We start from the raw sequence: 23,843 nt of genomic DNA, 5'->3' as shown, positions 1-23,843 counted from the left end.
CCTTCATCCTTACTTAGAAACAAAGACCACTATATCTTCCAACTGAATTGCACTAAAATATAACTAGCACTAAACACGTAATTTTATCAGATAAATGAACCAACTTTCTACAAGATATGCTAATTTCATTAGATTTGTGTCTGAAATATGTAAGGTTAAAAAAAAATGGCAAAGCATAAAACGTAAGAGTGTATGGAATGTTGCTGAGCAACAGGTATCCGCCATGAGTATGGGCATCTTTATACCCTATTTTCTTTAATTAATACTCAGATTCTGTGTCCCAAGCAGATTTGAAACATTACTAATGAGTCATGGTAATGACTTTAGGCGTATTTATGCATATATTAGTTACCTGTGGAAATATCTCGATCCGGATACCACGGTAAGCTGCAAAATTTCCTTCAGATAGCTCTAAACAAAAAAGAGACAACACTTTCTGCATTCATTGGAGCCTGGCATGACAAACATTTCGTCTACTCTATAATATCCTTTTCCCTAGGGTATGCAGAATGTTGCTCATCCCGGTCCCATGTTGCGGGACAGTGCTGATCATGAGTCTGTTCCTTACAATGGTTCAAATGAGCGAACCATTTCTGGAACTATCACTGCTCTAGATATTTGAGCGCCGAGATTTGAAATATTCAAGACAACATATTCCGCAGCGAGTTATAGCTGGAGCCAGCACAGCTCTCGCCGATATATCGAAAGAAGCTTAGCGATAGTGTGGCGCTGCTATTTAAAATATGCAGAACAAAATCGAATGAACTAATTTAAATCAAACGTAACACTAAACAGATCCTAGAACTTACAAACTAAATAAATAGAGACTAATCAAATGTGTATTCCACTCGCTTAAGGCCACCAAAGAAGTCGATTTCGAGGAGTTTAGACGCAGCAGAAGTAGAAGCATTTGGAGCCACATTTTCAGTTTTGGCATCCGCAGAGTTGATAATGCGTGCCCACTCGGCCAGGTCGTTGGTCGGATTGCTGCGATTCGCCTCCTGGTGCAGAGGCTTGAGCATGAAGTGGGATTTCTCCAGCTGGCTTAGCAAGCGCACTGCAATCAAACGGAAAATGTAATGGATCGTCCATAAGAGTGGATTTTGCATCGTATTTACAGTGTATGGGCTGGAATCCCAGCAGCGCCGCGTGCTCGCTCCACCAGCTGCAGATGAGGCTGAGATAGTGCTTCGTTGTTTCCTCGGAGTCGCGGAACAGGCAGGTCAGATAGTACTCATGGAAGACGAGCGTCAGCAGGTGCACCGCTATACGAGATATCTCTCCCACTTGCTCGGTACCTGGAAGACGCACAGGATTCAGATTGAGTTCTAATCCCCAATCCCAATCGTCGCAGAAGAGAGCGTTTACCTGCTTTCCTCTGATGCAGCATCCACTGGTGCATCACCTGGAAGACAATCGTGACCACGCTGAGGCATAGTTTCACATAGCACTCGCAGCTGGTGGACGTGCTGGAGTTTGAGTTAGAGTCGGCGGCAGTCGGCACGCTGGTGCAGGATCCATTTGAGGCCGAGCCATGCACCGCTGTTGTGGAGCTGCTGCTCAGCCTGTTGGTCAGCGTTGCTTCGGTGGAGTCCGTCTCCTCGTCGTCGGCAAAGTACGGCAGCATTTCCAGGATGAAGTCCGGTGGGTTCTTAAAGCACTCGAAGGCGAAGCGCACGTGGTTGCCGCCAATGGAAAGCAGCAGCTGGAAGTGGGCCGCCTGCAGCGGGGTTTCGCTGAAGAAGCACAGCTCTAGAAGCCCGGCGTACACCTGCAGCAGGCAGGAGCTGGGTCCGAAGCGATAGAGGGAGCGCACACGGTCCGAAATGAAGCAGCTCTTGGGACTGTTTACGCACATCCGCGCCAGAAGCTGCGGCTTCTGGAGGCAGGCCAGCAGGCAGGCGCTCAACTCTCCAAACACCCAGGGACTGGGCCGGGTGAAGACCAGCTGCTTGAGTAGCTCAACCAAAAGCTCTTCCACGCGCTCCTCCTCGTGATGCTGCTCCCTCAGGAGGCTGTGCAGCAGGGAGGCTGTGGCCTCGAGCAGGCCAAAGTGCTCGCTGACCTCGTAGGAGAAGCCCAGCTTGACAATCGCATCGACGGCCAGCTCCAGCAGCCAGAGATCGTTGTGCCGCTGCCTAAGCAGGGCCCGTCCGATCTTGCCCTGCTGCCGGCAGATGAGCCCCAAGGTGGCCATGTAGCGACGCAGGAGCAAGGCGCGCTCATTGGCGTACAGAGGTCCAGGCTGGGAGAGCGAGTGGGCGCTGTGATGCTGTGCGTCCAGGATATAGGGATTGTGGGGATACAACATGCAGTTGTGGGGGAACTCCAGGCTCTGGGCATACGAGGCGAACTCCGAAAACACCTTGCACACAGAGGAGACGATGCGCTGGACCAGGCTGTCAACAGATTCCGGCTGCGACTGCAGCTGCGCGTAGTTGAGGAGCAGCTGCTTGAGCTCCACTTCGAACAGAGTGCCCTGCTTCTTGCCCTTCTGCTGCTCCTCGGTGTACTCGTAGACGCTGGCGTTGTTAGCGATCAGCCTGGGCACGGCCTGGTGGATATTCAGCTTGTGGAGGCGCAGCAGAGTGCGCTGCTCCGAGGGGTCAGTGGCCGGCGGAAGCATACTCATGCTCATGTTCATGGTCCTCTCGTGGGCATTGCGGGCCTGCTGCTGGATCTTCAGCTTGGTATACTCGGCATTCTTCATCTTCAGCTCGATGTCCTTGGCCGCGATCTGCTTGACCACCTCGGCCACCTTCTTGTTGCAGTCCCTGTTGGTTTCGTCGGCGAGCGCCAGCTTCTCCATTTTGCTGGCATGCAGCTGCAGGCGCAGGTGCTTCAGCTCGTCCCGCAACAGACTGACCTGCGAATGCCATACACTATGATGGGGAAGCACAGGAATACGTACAGGCACTCACCTCTCCCGACTTGGCCTCCGTGCGCTCGTTGCTGTCGCCCAGATCCTTTTGCAGTTTCGAATTGTCCTTCTTCAGGCCCTCGATGCGATCCATTAGGAACTTTATCTGGTGCTCCTGCTGACGCGCTTGCGTCGCATTAGTCTGTGTCATCGTCTGCTGGACGGTGATGCTTGTCTTGGTAGATTTACTCGTGCCGGCCTTCACTACCAGGGGCGCCTTTGCCTGTGGCAGAGGCTCGGGCCGTGGCACATCCTCCGTGAGGGCCATGGCCAGGAAATCGAAGTCCTCGTCGTCCCCGAAAATGGCATCCATGTCGATGCTCGAAGTCTTTTTCTTCGGCGGTGCTGCGGGTGGAAACATCTGCTGGGTGCTGGTCGTGCCTCGCACCGGCGCGAACTCGCTAAATGTGATATCCCCGACCGTGACATTCGTGGCCTCCGCCTTGCGCTTCGCTTCCGCCTCGATCTCGGCCTCCGCTATCTGGGTGGCCATCAGGATGACATCGTCGTCGTCGTCCCAGAAGTCGGCCATGCTACGGGGGGGACTCGGCCGGGAAGAGGCCCGGGTCACGCTCACGTCGAGCCTCGGCTTTTTGGCCCTCGCGAAATCCTTCATTGCCCCGAAGCGCTTAGAAGTCATATTCGTTTTTCTATTTATATGATCACCACCGGCCTTTTTTGTTACATTTCGGGTTTGTTTTGACAGTGACAGTTTGACATGTCGATCAAACACTCAGAAATATACCGAAATATACCGTCTTATTTTCCAAATATACCGCAAAAATACTGACGATTTATTTGTATGTAAATTCCGATATATTCCGCCTTTTTGATATTTGGTTGAATATTATTAGTTAGCCAAGACCCTCAGCTCTGAACTCAAAATTTTAGCCGATTGATAAACCAATTTTCTACAAGATTGGCTGGTTTTAAGGACTCGTTTTTATTGGATTGCATCTCACATATGGCTTAAGCTAAAAAGGTTCGCAAAGACGTCCTTTGTTTTACATGGTAACTACACGGTAACTACACGTTTGTGTAGAGAGCGTTTGTGGCGCCAGAGACTAGAGCGCCAAATTGAATTGTTTGAAAGTGAACGATATGCAGTGGAAATAAAAACAGAAATGGAGGGAAACACGATTTTAGACAGCGAAAATGTAAAAAAAACCTCAATATGAAAGTATCTATATCCCTTGCTCTTTAAGATACTTTTAAAAATTAATTTTGAAATAGTACCATTACATACCGATATACATACCGATACATTAACAAGTCGATAAGGAAAAATCATGTGCGCCATGGCACATTTACCAACACTGCATTAATAACCTCAAAGGCGACAAACTGCATCGCTCCGTTGTTAATTATTATTAATAAAAATACCCACGACGACGGCACAGGACAGTTATTGAGCGAGGCCTTTGTTGCATTGCGAAAGGGTCGCGGGCGCACATGGAACACCATGCCAGCTAAGCGAATGACCGTCACGACAGCAACAACAACGAAGGCGCCGCCAGCGCCAGTCGCTGGCGTCAGCAGCCAAAACAGCACCAGTGGAGGAGGCGCGACGGCACGTCCCCTGGAGATGCTGAACGGCATGACCCGTCTGACGCCGGCAAGAGACCTCACACTGGGCGGACGTGGGGCGTCCAACAAAAAGGTCTTTGCCCCCAACTTGAACGCGGTGCGGAATAAGAACGTGTAAGTATACTGCTGCCTTGGAGATTCGAGATTCCCCCAGTGGCTATATTGTCTCCCTGTGCTCCTCAGAAATGTGAAAACATCCAAGGACTTCACGCAGGTGCGCGGCGGCAAGCGCGGTGGGCGCGGCACTGCTTCGGGAGCAACACGTGGTCGCGGCGGCAATTCCACCCTTATCCAGACAACGGGCCTGTTCTCGGAGGGCGCTGGAGTCGCTCAGCTGCGAAGGTCCGCCGGCAATGGCACGGCATATGCGCGGGCCAGCGAGGAGCAGGCGGTGGCCCGGAAACGTACCGATCGCAAAGACGAAAAAGCCCAGGCGTTGCGGGTGAGGGCTCTGCTGGGAGAGTCCGATGCCAGCGAAGGCGACGCTTCCGAACCCAGTGATACCGAGGCTGATAAGACTGAGTTGGCCCTCAAGCCGATCCTGCTGAGGGAAGGTAAGTCCGGCCGCCCTTTCTCTGTCCACAACATCACGCTAATCCCCCGCCCCGTCATGCCCAACACACGACATTTCATTCCCCAGGCCTGTGGCTCACCCAGAAACCCATTGTGAAGAAAGAAGATGCCAATGTAGGCTCAAAGGAGCAAGGTAACCGCCCCCAATCAATAGCTTTTCGTAGCTAATGCTTTCGCTTGCCTTGCAGATCCGCTCACCATGGCCCAACAATTGCAGCACCTCCATGTGACCGCCCAGACGGCGGTGATGGATGAGCCACCGCTCCAGTATGGCCGCTATCCGCGGACCATCGGCGGATTTCTCGATGCACCCCAGTCGCAAATATTCCTGTTGCAGCTGCCCAATGTCCTGCCCTGCGTGAGCGATGAGGCGGAGGATGGCGGTAGTGAAGCCCCCAAAAAGGAGGAAGCCCCAGCCGCCTCCGATACCGAGCCCAACAGTCCCGCCGCTCCAGCCTCCATAGCTGCGCCCAGGCTAAGCGTGCTCCGGCAGCTGGAGGAGGGGCAAATCGGCAAGATCCTCAGGTATCGGTCGGGACGGGTCAAGCTGCTGCTGGGCGACACTCACTTCGATCTGGACATGGGCCTCGACCCGGGCTTCCTGCAGGAGCTCATGTCTGTGACCGCCAATCGCGAGGCTAGAAGTGGCGACATGTACAACCTGGGCCCCATCCAGGCCAAGATCAAGGCCACCCCCGACTGGGTGCACCTCTTCGAGCAGCAGGAGTCGTCCAAGCGCAACACCAGCACAGCCCCGAGCACATCCTTGAAGCCGCCGACTGCGTAGCGTAGCATTGCCAGGGCGGATGCCGTCCTCCCTTTGTTAATCTACAAGCTATGATCGATCTTCTGTTCCTCGCTTCCCCCTCTTCCTATTCGTTTTTTTTTTTTTTTTGGTAGAATATTATGTCATAATGTACATAGGCCGTGCCTAAGTCTTAGGTTAAACTAAACCCCTTAGTCGTGCATAAAAGGTAACTAAATTGAGATTTGGTATATGGCGAAAACAAATGCGATTTCTGGGAGAGGAGTTCTCAGTGACGGCAGTGAGGCGGAGTTTCCCAGGGGAATATAAGCATATCTGAAAGGTCTCCGCATCCACAATGCGTCTTAGATCTGCAAGACAGTCCTATGCTCAACCTTTCACGGATAGTGCCACCAGGCACCTTTAAAGTAATCAATTATTGAATTTATAATGCAAAAATGTATTGGATTTCCAGGGAAAAGCTATCCATTATCTCGGAAGTGAAGCTCTAAACCAATAAAACCTTGCTGAAAGGCTTTGGAACTTGGAAAACTCTCGAATTCTTAAATATTGGATTTCAAAGGGAAAAGCATCTACAGTGCATCAACAGACACTAGATGGCTGTTCCGGGATCGTTCCTTGAATACATAACTGTTCGGACATTGCTAGAGGACGGTTCTAACATAATTTCATCGATCATCGACTTGTTTTCTGGATCGAAAAGGCTAAAAATCTCTTGAATTAAAGCAAAAATTAGGCTAAGAAAAGCTGATTTGTTTTTAATGTAACATGAAACTAAGACAAGGGCTAATTAATTACTCAAGGCCTGCTGGTCGGGCTGTGGATCGGCCTCCGGTAACTGCGAGGTGGTGCGTCCCTGGTATAGGTTGCCGGCCATGTCGATGGCGAAATTGGGATCCACGGGATTGGCCAGCGCCGTTTCGATGGCCGCATTGAGGCCCTCGCGCGTAATGTATGTCTTTGAGCGCTCGATCTCGCGTAGAACCGCTTCGTTGGCACGCTCCCGACGCTCCTCATCGCGCAACTGGCGGGCCTCGAGCCGCTCATGGACGTAGGCCACCTTCTCGTCGCGCTCCTTGGCCAGGCGCTGTTCTCGCTCCCGGGCAATTGTTGCGTTCCATTCCGCGTTGGCGGCTATCAAGGCCTGGTACTCGGCCTCCTCCTGCTCGGGTGTCAGCACTATGTGGTCCACCGTAGACGTTTCCTCGTGCCGGACGACCTCCTCGCGCAGGTACTGGCGCACTGACCGCAGCTGGGTTCTGCAAAGGGGAATACATGTTAGTGGATCCACGGAGACGAGGACAAGTTGATGGGACACCCACTTGTACCGGTTGTGCAGGCGCATCAGCTCGGTGCGCTCCTCCTCCGTCTGCTTCTTGCGCTCGGGCACGCGGAATATTTTGCTCTTTGCCACCGGCAGCCAGCGCGGCTTCCGACGCCAGCGAACGAACTCCAGGGCGAAACCGTTGCTACCCGTCTTGACGGCGGGCAGGGTGGACTGCGTCAGCAATTGGCAGCCGGCACGCAGCATATTTTTTCCAATTTAATTAACAAATTCTATAATTTTTAAGTCTGTTGTGCAACTAGCGTTGAATCGATAACGATAAATCGAACTATCGATATAAACATTTGGGAGCAAAACATCGGTGTCTGCACGTCAGACAAAAATCGCCGACATCGATGTTTCTGTCTAGCCCTAGTTCACTGGAATGGAAAGCTTCGGCCGAAAGCCCCGGAAAGTAACTGCTCATTCGTAGCGGAACTTTTGACGCGGTTGGATTGACTTCACAGAACGGTCTGAGACGCGTTTTTTTTTATTAATGAATAAGTAATACAACAAATAATGCATAAATTCGAGTTGTATGCGCGTGAGAGTGTGTGAATTTGTTGAATCAAAATTGCAGACAGTGTTTTGCTAAGCCCATGCCCATGCCCTGGCCCCTGCCCGCAGAGGAGTGCCTGAAGCGACGATCATTCATTATTGCTTCTTCTTCTTTGCGACGTGTTTCGCTTACCTGTCAAAACGCGAGTGTATTTGTGCTGCGGCTCTCGCGATCGCCTCTCTCCCTCTCTCTCTCTGCCTGTGTGTGTGTGTGTTTCTCTTTTTGCGCATGCAAAAAGGCGGCGGCTTCAACAACAACCGCTTCTTGGAGAGCTTTCAAGTCGAAGTTCTTTAGCGGACCTGCGTCGGCGTCGCCGTCATCGGCAACAGGTTAGCCCGCGCGGACAGCGCAGCAGCAGAGGCGGCCGTGTACAGGTTTGTTGGCATTTTCTGCCTTGCTTTTGACTTTGTTTACCCCTTGCCAGCCCCTCCCCGCACACCCCCCGTCCACTCTTCAGAATCGGAATTTCTGCTGGGGACCGCAAATATCGTTTCCCGCTTATCCGATGTCTCGAGCCCTATCTACCATATCTCTCAAAGGCCATACCCCATTCCCAGAAGTGTTTGCACCGATTCCGATCTATTTATCCACGAACGTGACTCAGATTAAGTTGATACGGCGGGATGTTGATTCTAGATGGTACGGACAGTGCGTTTCAGTGACATAAGACTCAAACAAGAATTCGAGACGTTTTCCAGCGTACTTTTCTGTAAACTTTCAAATGTTTATAAGCTTTTAGTAATTTGAACACATACCTATGGGTTGGATAACCTATTCGTAACCAGGAGTCCACCTATTGGGTACATTGACTTTGCCCCCTTCCCGAACTTACAGTTGTTCCCACACGAAACCTCCCCCAAGCCCCAAACCCCAACCGCCAACCAACCCCATTCGGACGTCTTATCAACGAAGCTCATTAAAAATTCCGAAAACAGAATTGCAACTTCAGTGCACCACCAGCGCACTACACTGTGCAACATAAAAGCCAGAAAATCTCACCTTGAACGCCTCTGCAAGTGCAACATTTGCTTGCAAATTTATTTGCATAACTCAACCTCAACTCTCGCAAGACGCTGTGCGGCAGCGTACAGAATAGAGTTTTCCGACTATGGGGATACCCACTACCACGCAGGTTTTTCAGAGAATTCTAACCAATAGGAGGTCTTGAGGAAGCTGGTCTTTCCGAGACCTCTCTTCTGGTTGTGCATTAACATAATGTCGAAGATTTATTGCCCAATTTATTATAGTTTCCCAGATCTAATCCTATTCAAAGTGTGGGCCAGGGAATGGATTTACCCTTTTATTCCACCATAACACTGGGTATAGAAATTCATAAAAATAATTATGCCAGCAGCAGAGGCAACAAAAACAACAGCAGTAACGAGTGAAACAGTTTAAATGACTTTCAGTCACGTCACGCCATAGCCCCCCCTCAGACCACAGCAGGTGTCGACGGGGAGCGGGGGCTTCTTAGGGGTGAAGCAGGGGTTTTCCAGACTTTAACTTAAATATGCAAACTTTTCCCTCGCTTTCGCAACTTGTGATAAGGGTTTTCCCCACCCTCTCCACCCTCAACTCCCGCTACCGCGCCGAAACCTAATTAGCAAAAATGTTGTGGAGCAATTAAAAGAGTCGCAGTTCTACTTCGGCTTTAATTTTGCTTGCGTGTTTGTTTTTTCGGTGGCTGAGAAAAACAAAGCACCTATTTGTCACAGAGTATTTGTCGCAGTGCAGCTGTTGCTCTTTATATACTGGTGTACATCTACATATATACAAAGGTATTTTCAGATCACAAATGCCTAGAAGAATGTTTGAGGTTTCACTGCCTTCACAACAACCTGTAATGCTGACATCATTTTGGTCGAAATCCACCCCAAAAGAAAAGGAGTTTCTGTTTAAGAAATCCCTTCATGATTGAACAACCCGCAAGCACTTCCGTCGTGTTGCCCCTCCCAGCGGAGAGCTCGGCTCAGCCAAGCGAGAGATTGACAAACTATATTTACGACTCCCTTCTGATGATCTCAGGCCCCCCCCTGAAGGCAGCCCGATGACAATCAGACACGCAAGGGAATTCGCCTCGCGTGCTCTTACGATGAAAAGCTTTTCACAAACTCAGTCGGAAAATAGAAGCAAAAACAACAAAAGATATCGGGACTGAAAACTGACCTCAAACTTAATTACCAACTTAACCTTTTTGGCCGAAACAGCAAGAAACTGGGTGCAGCCCCGTCGTCCTGTGCCCTGTGACCTAATCCGCACTGAAGTGACCTATAAAACGAACGGAAAAACTAAAGTTAACTGCGGGAAATGAGGCCATTTGAGGGACGAGACAGTTGTCCGTTACGTAAAATCATCGAAAAGAAAGGCAAAAGCCCCACTAGCCCCATTGGCCTGCTCAATGAACATTTGGTAGAGCTGTTGGCGCTTTCCGATGTTGAATTTTATGGGCTCATAAAATCCAGGATAATAAAAAGTTCCTAACGCACGCCCAGGCCCAGGGTGACTATTTTTGGAATTGTGGCACCCAAAAAAAGCCACAAACGAATAAAACCCACACAAATGGCCAACAAAAGTGAAGGATATAAAAGTGATATATAAATCGAAAAGCTTGCAATATACTAAAAAACAATTTGCATATTCATTAAATATTGAACAAGGAACACGAGGCAGATATTCCGCCGTGAATAAATAACTATTTCGTACTACACTCCTGCCCCTGGCTCTCTTAGACGCTTCTTAAGATCCAGACATAAACAAATGTTTTCTATGGCGACCATTAAAAACCAGAGACACTGGCAGAGATAAGAACACGACGATAGATATCGTACTGTGGAACCCTTCGGCTCTGAAGATCTTCCAGAGGCATCTGCCTGGGCCTATAACACGGCTAGAATTGGCCCTGGCACGCGTTTTCTTTTATTTTTGTTTATTATTCCCCCCTTCCCCACCTTTGTCCACTTCTTCATTGGTTATGGTCACGTTTGGGCGTCTTATCGCTTAAATTACTTAACAAGTTTCGGAGAGCTGTGTCTCTGGCTTATGGCTGAAATATGCAAATGCAATAGGCCTGGAAGTTGAACAACTGGTTGCCAGTTGCAGTTGCAGTTGCCGTCGCAGTGGAATAGAGAAACTTTGACTTTTTAACGAAAATAGATCTCAAGTTTTCTGATTTGAACACAAGTTTCCAAAACAAAATGATCAGAAATTAATTTTACGAAAATACTCTTCAGCAAAGGCTCAAAAGTAAAGGCTTTATAAAATGTTTGATTTTTCATAGAATTTGTAAAACCATTAAAAATCCTCTTAATAGAACATCGTATGTGTGTGAAATATGAAATCCTTTTGGGGCCGAGAAATGGAAACTCGGTCAAAACTCCGCTGGGGTTCGGAAACCTCTCACAGCTTCCATCTCGCACCGCTCTTCTGCTCCGCCCTTCTCCTTCCCCTGAAACTCCATTTCAAAATAAATTTCGTTTTCAATGCATCACAACAACAAAAACAAAAAGCATAAACCGGTTTTTTACAGTTAGAGAGGGAAATAAAAACACACACACAAACACACACACGAAAGGTATTTGTTTCTACCGAAAAAAAATAAGGTAGAAACCGAAAAGCCCGAGTGAAAAGTAGGTGACGTCAAGCACCGTTAGCCCTCCAAACTGGTGGTCGCTTCTTCTTCTTCTTCTTCTTCTTCTTCTTGCGGTGCTGCTGCTGCTGCTGCGCTCTTCTTCTGCTTCTTCTCGACTGCTCTTCTGCACTCCTCTTACCCGTGTGCTGCTCGCATGCTTTTGTTTGCTGCGCTTCCCGTTCGAAATTCGTTGCGGACACCCGTCCGTGCGTGTACAAGAATTTTTGTTTTGTTTAGCGGCCACGCCCACGCCCATCAGATATTTAAATTTTACATAACATGGGCAGGCCGACAGCGAGAGCAACCAAGTGGCAGCAAAACGGAATACTGGCTGCGGGAATACCCTTTAAAAATAAAAGAGTTTTCTCTGCAAACTTACGCTGAAAATCGGAATACCCTGCAAAAGGGTATACAAATAAAGATAACAGACGCAGCAGCAGCCGCTGCGAGCGACAGGCGACGTCACACTTGCGTGGTCAGCTTTTCGTGCATGGATTAGAGAGAGAGAGGGAGAGAGAGAGAGACCGCAGGCGCAACAGGCACTGGCTTGGGCACTGTGGGGCTTAGACCTTCGAAAAGGCACTTTATATATTGGGCAGAGGATGAAAAAAAAAGGTTTATCCAGCAATTTACGCCCAAAAAAAATCATTTAGCACACTTTAGCAGCGAGCCCACTGTTCGGTTCGGTTCGGTTCGGCTCGGTTTTGCTGACGGCGCAGTCAGCGTCCAGCGTCCAGCTTTTCTGCGCTGCTTAGGCGAATCCCTCCACAATTTGCATTCTCTCTTGCAGAGTTCGTGCTCTTTCTCTTTCGATCTCACTCATCCACATGTGTGTGTCTGTGTGTTGTGTTAGTGGCCTCGTAATTGAGTTTAGGCTTCGTCCACTCTCGACGCTGGCCGAAAGCTGTTGTTGCTCTTCTTATTTTGCTGCATTTTAATTGAAATTTATGCAGCTACTTTTTAAGTGCCCTTCTCGCCCGTCCCTCTCAACAGAGCGTGGGAGAGGGAGTGTCGGAGAGAGAGAGGGAGAGAGAGCGCTGGCAGGAGGCTGCGGTTCAGCGGTTCTTTTGTCCATGCATTGAGTCTGGCTTTGCTTTGGCTTTGATTATTCCTCTCGTACCCAGTACCCCTTGGGGTATGCCATTTTTTGTCATTTATGGAACAGTCGGAAGAATGCTTTAGCACCTTTTGTAGGTGCCCCCCCTCCGAGGGTATCCTGTAGTCGTTGCGCTTTCGTTTTGTGCATTGATTCGATATTGAAGGAACAGGAAATTAGATTCAGAATCGAGCGGAAGCCAGCCACTAGATCCACATACAGTGTTTGGGGCTCGCCACCTCCCCCCCTGCCCTTTGATCGACAGGGCGGCATTCGATTTGTGTAGACAGATCCGCGACTGGCGCTGCCAAAAAGCGAAGAAGAATGCTGTGAAGCGGAGTTCTTTCGGACAAAATGATTATTATTCGCTTCCTGCTTCTGACGACGTTACACCTCGTTTCGGGCCGCCAGTGGAATCTGGTGGATCTTACACGTAATTTGTGTAATTTGAATTTAATTATATTGTTTCCTCTACGACATCTGAACATGCCATGCCAAAGGTCTCTGTTTGGGGAAATAATTAAGTAACATTTTGGGGACTAATAGTGATGTTTCCCCGCAGTTTGGCTTCAGTTTCTTGGCTTCAATCAAATTTGATTCACTTACAAAGCCTTTGATTTTTATAAGAACTATTCACTATTCGTTATTATTATTCGGTCAATTGTTTGGCCAAATTGAAGGAATTTCCCCTCCCCCTCCCCATGAGGGCTCCCAATTGCGCTCAATCGACGTAGGGGTCAGGCCTAAATGCTTGGACTTGCACAACACTGGACCCCACACCACACCACCCCACAGCACTGTTTCTGTTTCTGTTTGGGGGTCAATTATAATTCATGTGAAGTGCAAGAGTTTAATTAAAGTGTTTTTGGATGGATGGATGGATGGATGGCTGGCTGGCAATGAGGAAATTAGAAAGCCATCAACGGAGCCGTTTCAAATACCATTTCGGTACTTGGCCTGTCCAACTTTCTGCTGTGCTCTGCTGTAGAGTTTTAAGTACTTTTGATTGCGTTTCACCCATTGTCATGGCTGTGTCGCTGCCTCGACTAACGTGATTCACGCAATTTTGTGGCTCGTAGAGACTCTGTCGGGGGCGTTCCATTAACCAAACCATTGTCATTGCTGCCGCTGCCGCTGTCGCTGTCGCTGTTGCGCGCAACTGGCATACAAATTTAAGTTGAACATTTTCTTACTCCCCCGCCCGCCCCCGTCACCCCCTTGAAGGCCCCTCTGGGGTCTGGGTCTCTGGGGTAATTGCCGTGCAATTTCGACTCCAACGATTCCAGGCACGATTGCTGATAAGAGCTGTTATGGCAGTTGTTAGTTTTATCGTTTAACTAAGGGAAGCGATTAAAGATGATTTCAGTTTCAATTATCCAACGATCGACGCATGAACGTCACCCATGGACTCCATCTAAGCCCCAACTCTCGGCGTTAGGAATCGATTCTATTATCACTAAAATCGAATCTCCTCAATTACAGATTGGAACACTTTTCGACCCCCAGCCATGGACTATAGCAGCACAAAGAAAAGAGTTTCACAGATTGAAATGGACTTATAAGATGTATAATTAAAGTAAGTTTAATCTTTTTTTTTCTTTTTTTTTTGGGCGAACTTCAAACAAGTCAAACCCGCAGCCGAGCCTTTAGCGGATCATAAAAGCTGATTGCCCCACTCCTCGCCTTCTTTCACCAACAAAAAAAGATTCGCGGTCAAGGTTATTGAACCTGAAACGCGGCTGAACTTTGTTTTGAATACTCATTCTTTATAATTTTTACGCATTTTATGGGCGAAAGGAATGCGACTTGTCTTGCGACATCATTAAATTATGTATACGCACCGCGGACCCCTCCAAAAAAACGGCACAGAAGCAGCATAAGAGGCACATGAATCAAACGAAATGAAATGAGAATATGTTATGCATGCCAAAAGCAGAAAGTCTTAAGGTCTATGTTTGGACCACGGGATGCCCATTATTTTGAATTTACCTCAGAGTAAATGATGAGAATTGTGGCATATAATTCGTATAACTCTGAAATTTGTGTAGAAACAAATACCCGAAAGGGTATAATGATCCGATATTATCGGTTTCGAAAGTCTAGTTCTTACAGCACCATATACCCCGGAACCTGCACGATTACAGGGTATCCACAGTCATAAAGTAAGTGAATGAAGAAGCGCGAATACCGAGCACCGAATACTGGAGACCATACAGGAGCCGCGACGAGACGAGACGAGTTCGAGTGGGGAGCGGTTCAATAACTGAATAACTGGAATGGGGCACAAATTGAATTACATTCAAAAGGGCGACAATATGGCATACGATCGTATGACTCAGCCCAAAGACAAGGCATATGTATCTTATGGATATACATACATATATGTAGATGTGCCCATTCGATGGCTATTTAATCAAGCTAGAAGTTGAGTTCTTGGCCTGCCATTTGAAGTACTGGCGGCAGCCTCATTAGGGGCCGCTTTCTTGTCTTTTCGCTAACCTTTGGCTCTCCCACACAATTGAAAACTTGTTTTTCAACAGCAACAACAACAACAACAACAACACTCAACGTACTCGCACTCGTATCTGTGACTGATTAACGTCATGCCTGAGATGCCAGTCGTTGATGTGGGAGCCGTGTATATTTCAACATTTGCATAAAACATCTATCTACCGAGCGCGTGTGTGTGCGTGTGTGTGCGTGAGTATCTGAAAGAGAAACTTGTATTGTCGGTGGATTGTCTTGCATTTGCATTTCCACGAAAATATCCTCGTTCTATATTCATGACTGAACTGATTGGATATCCTGCTGTAGAACCCATTCCCGGCAGGGCCCCTGGTGCCACTCGCTTCCCCCCGGCAGTGCCCCTGATGCCACTCACTTCCCCCCGGCAGTGCACCTGATGCCACTCGCTACCCCCAATCGCTAATTGGGCCACAACAAAACATTTGTCCATTTAATTAATAAGCCAAAAATGGTGGCAGCCATGGCAACGCCACTGGCAGGGGCACGTGGTTTATCGACTGCATCGGAGCGCGGAAACAGGCTCCAGGCGGAGGGTTCTCTATCTTTCAATCAAGGGAGAGGAGGAGAGGATCCAGGAGATCCTTTAATTGTTACAGTACTATATTTTGTGCACTGCTTGCCCCTTTGGGACGGAGTCGCGTCTTGACACGTTCTTGCAACATTCATTCGACGCCTCGTTGCACTCTACATTTGCCAACCCAGTGAACCGCAGGCCACTTCTCCTCTCCTCTCCTCTCCTCTCGTCCCGTCTCTTTCTCTTTCATGGATGTCCCACCAGGCCCGGCCAGGCATTGGGCTACTTTGGCTAATGACTTTATTGAATCGACCAGAGGCATCATCTCTACGCTCCCCGTCCCTCGGCTGACTTTTCGTGTGACTTTTGCCGCATCAAAGCGCAAAAATTAGTGTAAGCAAATTTGCTTGTAAATGAACGGGCCCCGCCCCAGCCCAGCCCACCAGCCCCGCCAACACTTTGGGTGGCAACCTGCCTTGGCATCAGAGCCTGGTAGTCCCTAGAGAATGGAATGGAAATCAGTGGAAGGAACTATAGATTTTGCCCAGATTTTGATGGGGATCAGTGTGTGTGTGTGTGTGTGTGTGTGTTGCATGTTCCGGTGGCTTTTTCTCGTGGCAATTGCTGGACATGGCCATCAAAAAGTGGAAGATGGTTGGGGGGCAGTAGCCGTGTAAAACGCAGCACATGTTATGTAAATAACGGCTCTTTGCTGTGCATCATAACGGTAAAGAGAGACAGAGAGAGAGAGGGGGAGAGAGAGAGGTCTGTTGATGGTTCTGGAGACGAAGAGGGAATGCAGACTGGGAACTAACTTTTGAGAGAGACAGAGACAGCGAATCCCCTCAGCCTGCCCCTCCCCCCAGCCAAGAATGACCCCCTTTAATGACAATGTCTCATGACACACATATGACATGCAGGAAAAACGGAAAAACGGATAAAGGAGAGGGTGGTGGTGGGTGGTGGGTGGTTGGGCTCTTTAGGGCGTTGGCAGTTTGATTGTTGTTTGCACAACTTGTCGTCGTAGCAGTTGCCGCATGTTGCACGGTGGCCTGTCAAAGCCCAAAGATAAATACCAACTGCAAACTCGAGAGAAAAAAAAACAACCTACTGTGGCGACGGGGAGGGGGAGGCTAGAGATAGACCCCTATAGATTGGGTCTAGGGCTTTTGTCGGGCGCAAACTTTCACCAAAACTTTCGTGTAAAGAAGATGCAACAAAGTAAAAGTTTTCCACAATTTCCGTTGAATTGTGAAAAGAGCTGCAGCCACCACACACACACACACAGAAGCGAGTGAGAAATAGGGAAGAGACATAGACAGAGACAGAGACAGACAAGGAAATGTGTTAACCACAAATCAAACAAGAACAACAATTATAAAAGCAGCAGCAGCAGCAGCCACAGATCTGAAGACAGTTGCAACTCCTTCATTTCCATTACCATTTCCATCCACAGCTCCAGCTTTCGTCGTGTCTCCCAGAAAGCCCATGTCTGACCCATTTCCATGGCTGTTTTCCCATTGCCCGACAGATTAGCCCTACACTGAGGGAAAAGCTAAGACAACAGGCAGCAGAGACCAGAGACTAGACCCTAGACCCTTCCGGTGTCCCAGGATCACCCACAGAGATATATCTTCAAGAGTATTTTCTTTGATAAGCAGTCCCTTCTGTAGAGAATCTGTAAATATACGTATTGCTTCAATCCAAAAGGTTCTGGAACGTATTTCTGTGTATTTTCTCTACAGAAACTGCGCCTTCCACAGAACTTGATGATCTATGGGCTCTTGTTGTGTCTTTCTCATTCAGATCTCATCTAAAGAGCGGAAGTTAGCGCAAGTTCTCAGCTGTTTGATAACTGTTCTGCTCTTGGCCACAAGAGTGCAAATTGGTTGGCCAAGATTTCATTGGAACACATTTTGAGAGCGGAAGGAAGTCTACGATTGTTAAAGATACGAATATTCAGAGGGAGAAGAGCGGAGCGGAGAGCGGGCAGTCCACCAATGAGTGCAGAAGGAGACCCAAGAGGAGAACGGGCGTGCCCTGGAGGCCTCTTCAGCTGTGCGCGTATACCCCACCCAGTAGAGGGTGCCAAAAGAGCAGCATCCTTCAAGAACTCTGATCAATGTGGAGAGTGTCTTGAGCTGAAGGACGACTTCCAAGAAGGACTACTTCCCTAAACGGATTACAACCGAAATAAGTTTAGCAGCCTGCTCCAGCACTCAATTAGGAAAAGTTCTGCCTCAAGTCCGGGCTCCGGGCTCTGGGCTCTGGGCCCCGAGCGTGTGGCGTTCAAGGGAAATTGCATTTTCCAGTGCTCCGCCAAGGCAACGCCAGTGGCTCTGGCTGTTGTTGTTCCATGCCGCACTTTGCCATGGCAACAAGTGCAACCAACAGCCAACAGCCAACGGCCAAAACAGAACGGTGCTTGGCTCCTCGGGTTGCCAACCAAACAAACAGAAATCAAGCAATAAACCGAAAATCAATAACCCCCCCACACCTAAGGGAAAAGGGGGAGGCCGCGACACGTTCTGCCATTCGAGCCGACAAATTGAAGGGAATTTCCTGTCTGGCAGGGCACTCGTTTCCCTCCCAACACCAGAGCCGGGTCGAGCCGAGCCGGTGACCCAATTTCCGCGGAAAAGCGACTTTTCATTAGTCCAAAGCGGTTTTTTGTTGTTGTATTTGGGTTTCGGTTCGAGATTTTTTTGCACAGCGACTGGTAGGGCACCTAATGGGGGTCTTTACGGACTGGACAGAGGCCTCAGACCTCAGACCTCGGACCCTAGAGGTTGTTAGCCTCTCACCTCTCTCTCTGTCTCTCCCTCTCCCTCTCTCCTCTCGCTGTCTCTGCTTTGATCAACCTTAAATTACTTTATTTAGCGTGGCTTTCGTTTCCCCAGTTAATTGATTTGGCTTTTTGTGGGGAAAGGGAGAGAGGAGAGTGGAGAGAGGGGCTTTAAAATACGAATGGAGGCAGGGTTTGAGCTGAATTTAGGAGTTGTGTCAGAGATAAGTCGACTAAGTCGAGGCATTATTTATGGCAGCGAAGCACGAAGGACCGAAGGACTGAAGGACTGAGAGTTCAACGAATGACTCAAGGGGTAAGGCGGGCTATGGGGCAAGGGTTGGTAGCGGATAAGAAAGTGGAACTAGGTCAAAAGAATGAGCGAACGGGCAGCATTAGGGGTGCTCTTGTAATGATCGAAGATGGAAAGTCTCGGATTGCATAGAAGCATTAGGACAGGGAGGGACACCTCTCAATCGCATCTTCTTTTGTGTCTTTTCTCTCCCCTATGACACTATGATTCATGGTTATCGCTTTGGGTTTTGTGGCCAGAAACCCACACGATGTGGCCTGCCCCACGACTTTGGACGGCCCGCTGACAATTACACTTGGTGGCATGGCATGGCGTGGCATGGTGTGGCGTGGCGTGGCAATGGCAATGGCATGGCTTCTCCGCGAAGGCATTGGCGTGTAAATCATATAAACATATGCACATCACCTCTGGAATCACGAGAGGAGCCTCTCTCTATAACTCACTGCCTCCTCCGCACTCCGCACTCCACTCTCCACCTTCTGTGACCACCTACACACGATCGCAGATGGGAGACGGCAGATGCCGGAGAGACAGGCAAACAGAAATTTATGCAAGTTGCAAATCGTGACACAATTGGCAAGAGTTCATTTCTCTGACTTTGACTCTTGGCCTGACTTTGGCGTTGGCTTTGGCTTTGGCTTTCGGTTGGGTTGGGGTTCGGGTTCGGGGTTAGCACCCATTTGTAAGAGCCACAACAATGTTGCAGCATGAGGTGGGAATAGAATGGATAGTTAGAAGGGATAACCAATGGAAACGAAAGGAGCGATGATGAAGGCTTAGGCACCAGTCCGATATTAGCCAGTAAACCACAGATTAAAGCCACTTATCCACTGTAACCACCGTACCACATTGTCATCTACTTTCTTTCTTTCTTTTTTTATTTCGCTTTTGCTATCGCTCTCCCGATCTGTAGCCGCTATATCCTGCCATTTACCGCATTAAACCATGTATCATCGACTTTTAATAATTATTAATTAAATTAATAAGAAAAAAGCGATTCTGGTGAAAAAGCTCAACAGATACCCTTTGCAGATCGGTGCTCCCCCAGCACCGCAGAACCGCAGAAGCATTCTCCATTGCGATAGATGCCGAAATCTTGGCCAAGTCTCCACAGAACCGCCCCCTGCTCCCGCACAGAACGGTTCCACTCGACGAAGCGTAGTGGAGCATGGACTTGAAGCGGCTCCCGAGCGGCTTTCAAGAGTCAGAGAAGCAGAACCATCTGCAGCATTCGTTGGGTAATTTAAGATACTTATGCCGCCCCAACCCCCCTGGCCTGAGCTTCTGGCTGTGCAGAGGGAGGGTATGATCATTCTGGTGATGTGTTTGCTGATTTATGGATCAGATCATCTGAAAGTGTATCCGTTGTGGCGGCTTGCGAAAGTACGCGCTTTTCTTCTGGTTGCTGCCTGGTTTGTCCGTTTACCGTTAAGAGCAACAAACAGCGCCACCAGATGAGGCAACAAGCGACTCGTTTCGGCTTCGCGGCTAGATAGTGTCTCCAGTTTCTGGTTTCTAGTGTTTCAATGCCCTGCCGCCGGCGCGATCTCTCTCTCTCTGTCTCTGTCTCTCTGTCATTGAGGACTCTCCGCTTACTTCCATTTGATACGATACTTATGGCATAATGACTTGAGAAGGTTGTTTGTTGAGTTTATTAGCATGAAATGAACTTAGAAGGCTCTGGGCCGGGCAGTTGTAGAGTGGAATCGGGGTCACCAGGATTTGTAGGGGAGTGGTATCCCCTTTTACTCCCTCAGCCTCCTTTCCACTCTCGGCTGGCGCTCTCTTTGCAGTCTAGTTCTTTCGATGGCCTTTCCAGTCCATTAATTGCTGGCTGCTTTCCATAATTCCCAACTAGATCTCGTTCATACATCACGTATACGCCCCAGTGGCAATTGGCTCTTAAATTCCCCAACAATTAGCCGAAAGATGCCAAAACTTGTCTCTAATTTCATTTATGTAAAAGGAAATCGGATTACAGCCCATCGACAGCTCTGAGTGTCTGTGAGTCCACGCACACACACTCACACACACACACCGAGAGCCGAGAGATATATTTTCTCTGCGTAAGCATTATTTCTCTTGTGTCTGTATGCAATCCAAGGTCGCCGACAAGTAGCTCTTTATGTATGAATGAGATCTAATTGTTCGTGATGTGAGGGGCCTCGGAGGTGGAGGTGGACGGGGGCTGGTGGGTGGCTGGGTGGCTCGGAATGGGGCTGATTGTGGGGTAGATTTAAGATTGAGGGTGCTCTGCCAGAGACACATAAGATAATGCCTGTGAGAACATTTTGTAGAACGGCTTACGGCTTGGCCCCATTTCTGGAATGCACTTGACAATGACTTGAGGAATGTGGCTCAAAGTCATGCGGAGAGCACAAAACTGTATTTGTTATCCATTCAATTTATATTTCTGTATCTTTATCCTTTTTCCCTTCTTCCAGTTGGTTTGGATCTCACTTCGAATGTCTATCGATCGTTATGCTGTACAGTAAAACATGGCTAAGTCGACACTCTATGCTGCTGGTGTGACCTGTCTGGGCTTCGTTTGCTTCGCCTTGGCATCTGTGGCCATTGGGATACCCATCTGGGGTTACTACGATAGTCCATCGGGTGAGTCGTCGTCTGCCCGCCTCCTGCCCCCCTGGTTCTAATTATGTTTCCCTTCCGCCCTGCAGGTGGCTATGACTTTGATCGGGGATACTTTGGACCGTTTAAGGTCTGCAAGCAATTGACTTACAATCGCGAGAAGTGCGGCAACGATGTCTCCAAGTTTCGGCTGAGCAGTGAGTATCGATCGCAAATATCCAACTGGTGTCATTAGTCATTGATTGGGCCACGATTTCCAACAGATGCCGTCTTTGTCAGCGGCCTGCTGGCCATCGGGAGCTCAGCCCTGCTGGGCATCTTCTGCATTCTGTCGGTCATTCAGCACGCGATGATCTCGTCCAGGGAGAAGGTGGTGATGCCCTACACAACGCTGGTGATAGTGAAGCTGATATTTTCGCTGCTGGGAGGTGGGTCGAGTCCCCTCTATGCCTAAGCAAATCTCTAATCTGTATCCCCCTTCCGTTAGGTGTACTGGCCATCATAGCCACTATTCTGTTTGCCCTGCAAATTGATGAACAGGAGCGTTTCGGTTTCAAGATATCGCGTGGCATATCCTTCTACATACAGGTGAGTGTTTCGCTGGACATCCAACCTGTACCGTCTAATGCTCCTCGTTGCAGATCGTTGCCATCGTGCTGTCCATTGCCCTGTTTGTGGCCGCCCTGTACGATGTGATCTACTCGCGCAGCCCCGGCGGCGACCCCACCATGGGCCTGGATGCCGTCTCGCCGGCCAGCGCCACCACCTTCAACAATCCGGGCTTTAAGGAGCCGCGCAGCCGCAACGGGGTCTCGGTGACGGATGCCTCGGGCAAGCCGTACAGCGGCATCAGGAACGGGGCCGGAACTGCGGGCAGTGTGGCCTCCATGAGCACCACGGTGACGAGCGTCTCGAACGGCTCCACCCTCGACTCGGTCACGCGATCGCCGCTGCGGTCGAGCCTCAAGAAGCCCCGCCCGCGTCCCGATCCCACGCTGGGCATACAGAATCCGGGATATTCGGGCTCTGGCAGCTCGCCGCCCATGCGGCGTAACGGCAGCGTGAAGAAGGTCCGCATTCAGACGCACAGCACCGAGGTGTAGGATCCATAGACCACCCATGGATGGGTGGCCGCCCCCGGCCCCCTGCCCCCTGCCCCCAGTTAAGGATTAAGTTCACACAAGCAAAAAAAAGAAAAACATTTACAAAGACTGTGTACAGTAGCAAAAAAAAACAAAAAAAAAAAAGGAAGAAAGATAGGAAGGAAGAAAGGATAAAAATTGTTAGATTTCCCTGATTAGTTACGGAATATTCCTTTTCATTTGTCTTCCAAAAAGATTCGCATTCACAGCATTCGATTTGGCACAGACGACAGTCGCTTCTGTAAGCAACGGTTTCCGTCCATGGGCAAGGCGAGAGTATTTAATAGAGACCCCCCTCCCAACACCCCCTAGGATTTTCCTTATATGCGAGTACATATATGTATATGGGATCCATCTCCCCAAGTGCCCTTACGACCACGCCCAGTCCCCGCGCACTCGAAGGAAAGACATGAATAGCCTCCTCCTCAACAATCCATTTGCAATATTCTCATTTAACGAAACCCCCCCGTACCACATAGGCATGATAAAGCAGCATTTGTAAAATACATAAACATAAACATAAACATCGGATTGACACAAATTGTTATTGATAGTTAAGTTTAAGACACGACTAATCGAAAGAGTTTCAAAATGCATTCGGTAGCCGTACGATGTTATTGTTAGCAGTACTTTACTTTCACGATTGTTGCGACGAAATTTCACCACTGGAGGACACTCGGATTAACTAAGCTAAGCTAAGCTTTTTTTTGTTTAGTTCTTTGTAATCCAATCGGAAAAAGTGTTTCGTGTTTTTCTCTGTAAGTTAATTACTAAACTAAATCGAAGGCGATAATAAATAATAGAATTGAAACTGGGGGCAAATGTCGTTGGGGAAGGCAACCTCCTTGATGTTGGACTAGGACTCTTTCAGGGAGGATGTTCGACCGTTTAATCGACTCGGCTATTGATGCTGATCAAGAATATATATACTTTATGGGGTCGGAAACGATTCCTTCTGGACGTTACACACATCCACTTTTACCACAAATCTAATATACCCCAATACTCATTTTGAGTATCGGGTATAAAAAGGCATATCCCCAACGTGCTAGATGGACGAAAGATTCGGGACAGCCGACAAAGAGCGGAGCTTCAGGACCAACTCTCCCAAGATCGGGAGCATCCCAGACTGTCGAACGGCATGCCACACGAATGTTTTCCCCAGTACGGCTGCCACGCCCCGATCGGCCCTCAGACAAAGAAAATTTTTAAATTAAATCCGACTTCAAAGAAATCTCCAAACTCGGTACCAGGCACACAGAAATCAACAGAAAGCCGCTTCGCTTTTGTGCAGCCCGAGAGTATGCAACAGAAGTTTTCCAAAATTTCCTTCTGATTTCTGTTCGCCTGGCATCCCAGCTCTGAGTTCCTTGTGGTCGGTAGTTTGAGCGATTGCTGTTGGAAAAAAGAGGTTTTCCAGCAAAAAATTACAACAAATCGGAAGTTTGAGGGGAATCCCTAAGGATTAAGGGCAAGAATTAACATATATCGGGTTATCGCCGTTATTTGTGGTCCGATCAG

At 48.8% G+C, this 23,843-nt stretch overlaps 4 protein-coding genes across 5 annotated transcripts; 2 read left to right on the top strand and 2 right to left on the bottom strand.

Annotated features, from left to right (window-relative positions):
- Positions 1–654: 654 nt before the first annotated feature.
- On the bottom strand, positions 655–3,588 carry LOC6598935 (ATR-interacting protein mus304). Its single transcript, XM_002024086.2, has 4 exons — positions 2,922–3,588; positions 1,369–2,866; positions 1,119–1,298; positions 655–1,057 (listed from the first exon to the last, which is right to left on the bottom strand). The coding sequence occupies exons 1-4, from the start codon at positions 3,558–3,560 to the stop codon at positions 828–830; spliced, it is 2,547 nt and encodes an 848-aa protein (XP_002024122.1). The 5' UTR covers positions 3,561–3,588; the 3' UTR covers positions 655–827.
- Positions 3,589–4,280: 692 nt separating this feature from the next.
- Positions 4,281–6,377, top strand: LOC6598934 (DNA-directed RNA polymerase III subunit RPC4). 2 transcript variants are annotated; one of them, XM_002024085.2, is made up of 4 exons: positions 4,282–4,621; positions 4,691–5,061; positions 5,148–5,213; positions 5,269–6,377. In XM_002024085.2, the coding sequence occupies exons 1-4, from the start codon at positions 4,383–4,385 to the stop codon at positions 5,865–5,867; spliced, it is 1,275 nt and encodes a 424-aa protein (XP_002024121.2). In that variant the 5' UTR covers positions 4,282–4,382; the 3' UTR covers positions 5,868–6,377. The 2 variants fall into 2 exon arrangements, with proteins under 2 accessions (XP_026848984.1, XP_002024121.2); XM_026993183.1 differs by lacking the exon at positions 5,148–5,213 and having other exon boundaries at positions 4,281–4,621.
- A 201-nt stretch (positions 6,378–6,578) lies between these two features.
- On the bottom strand, positions 6,579–7,409 carry LOC6598933 (probable 28S ribosomal protein S26, mitochondrial). Its single transcript, XM_002024084.2, has 2 exons — positions 7,169–7,409; positions 6,579–7,105 (listed from the first exon to the last, which is right to left on the bottom strand). The coding sequence occupies exons 1-2, from the start codon at positions 7,375–7,377 to the stop codon at positions 6,637–6,639; spliced, it is 678 nt and encodes a 225-aa protein (XP_002024120.1). The 5' UTR covers positions 7,378–7,409; the 3' UTR covers positions 6,579–6,636.
- Positions 7,410–7,624: 215 nt separating this feature from the next.
- On the top strand, positions 7,625–22,348 carry LOC6598932. Its single transcript, XM_026993190.1, has 7 exons — positions 7,625–8,103; positions 13,936–14,029; positions 21,036–21,204; positions 21,270–21,377; positions 21,444–21,608; positions 21,668–21,768; positions 21,822–22,348. The coding sequence occupies exons 3-7, from the start codon at positions 21,090–21,092 to the stop codon at positions 22,281–22,283; spliced, it is 951 nt and encodes a 316-aa protein (XP_026848991.1). The 5' UTR covers positions 7,625–8,103; positions 13,936–14,029; positions 21,036–21,089; the 3' UTR covers positions 22,284–22,348.
- Positions 22,349–23,843: the final 1,495 nt, after the last annotated feature.

This window comes from Drosophila persimilis, unplaced genomic scaffold (genome assembly GCF_003286085.1).
Source record: "Drosophila persimilis strain 14011-0111.01,24,50 unplaced genomic scaffold, DperRS2 tig00000808-arrow-arrow-pilon, whole genome shotgun sequence".
Classification (NCBI taxonomy): Eukaryota; Metazoa; Arthropoda; class Insecta; order Diptera; family Drosophilidae; genus Drosophila; species Drosophila persimilis.
Note: the sequence above shows the minus strand (reverse complement) of the source record. Positions and strands in the feature narration are given on the sequence as shown.

What these genes read in the sequence shown, in the direction of transcription:
- LOC6598935 (XM_002024086.2), bottom strand. Translation starts at nt 3,560, where the DNA reads ATGACTTCTAAGCGCTTCGGGGCAATGAAGGATTTCGCGAGGGCCAAA. An exon ending in GCTGCATCAGAGGAAAGCAG is followed by an intron (nt 1,299 to 1,368) that starts GTAAACGCTCTC and finishes TGCGTCTTCCAG; the next exon opens with GTACCGAGCAAGTGGGAGAG. An exon ending in GGGATTCCAGCCCATACACT is followed by an intron (nt 1,058 to 1,118) that starts GTAAATACGATG and finishes GTTTGATTGCAG; the next exon opens with TGCGCTTGCTAAGCCAGCTG.
- LOC6598934 (XM_002024085.2), top strand. Translation starts at nt 4,383, where the DNA reads ATGCCAGCTAAGCGAATGACCGTCACGACAGCAACAACAACGAAGGCG. An exon ending in GCCGATCCTGCTGAGGGAAG is followed by an intron (nt 5,062 to 5,147) that starts GTAAGTCCGGCC and finishes TTCATTCCCCAG; the next exon opens with GCCTGTGGCTCACCCAGAAA. An exon ending in TGTAGGCTCAAAGGAGCAAG is followed by an intron (nt 5,214 to 5,268) that starts GTAACCGCCCCC and finishes CTTGCCTTGCAG; the next exon opens with ATCCGCTCACCATGGCCCAA.
- LOC6598933 (XM_002024084.2), bottom strand. Translation starts at nt 7,377, where the DNA reads ATGCTGCGTGCCGGCTGCCAATTGCTGACGCAGTCCACCCTGCCCGCC. An exon ending in CGCCTGCACAACCGGTACAA is followed by an intron (nt 7,106 to 7,168) that starts GTGGGTGTCCCA and finishes TCCCCTTTGCAG; the next exon opens with AACCCAGCTGCGGTCAGTGC.
- LOC6598932 (XM_026993190.1), top strand. Translation starts at nt 21,090, where the DNA reads ATGGCTAAGTCGACACTCTATGCTGCTGGTGTGACCTGTCTGGGCTTC. An exon ending in TTACTACGATAGTCCATCGG is followed by an intron (nt 21,205 to 21,269) that starts GTGAGTCGTCGT and finishes TCCGCCCTGCAG; the next exon opens with GTGGCTATGACTTTGATCGG. An exon ending in GCATATCCTTCTACATACAG is followed by an intron (nt 21,769 to 21,821) that starts GTGAGTGTTTCG and finishes TCCTCGTTGCAG; the next exon opens with ATCGTTGCCATCGTGCTGTC.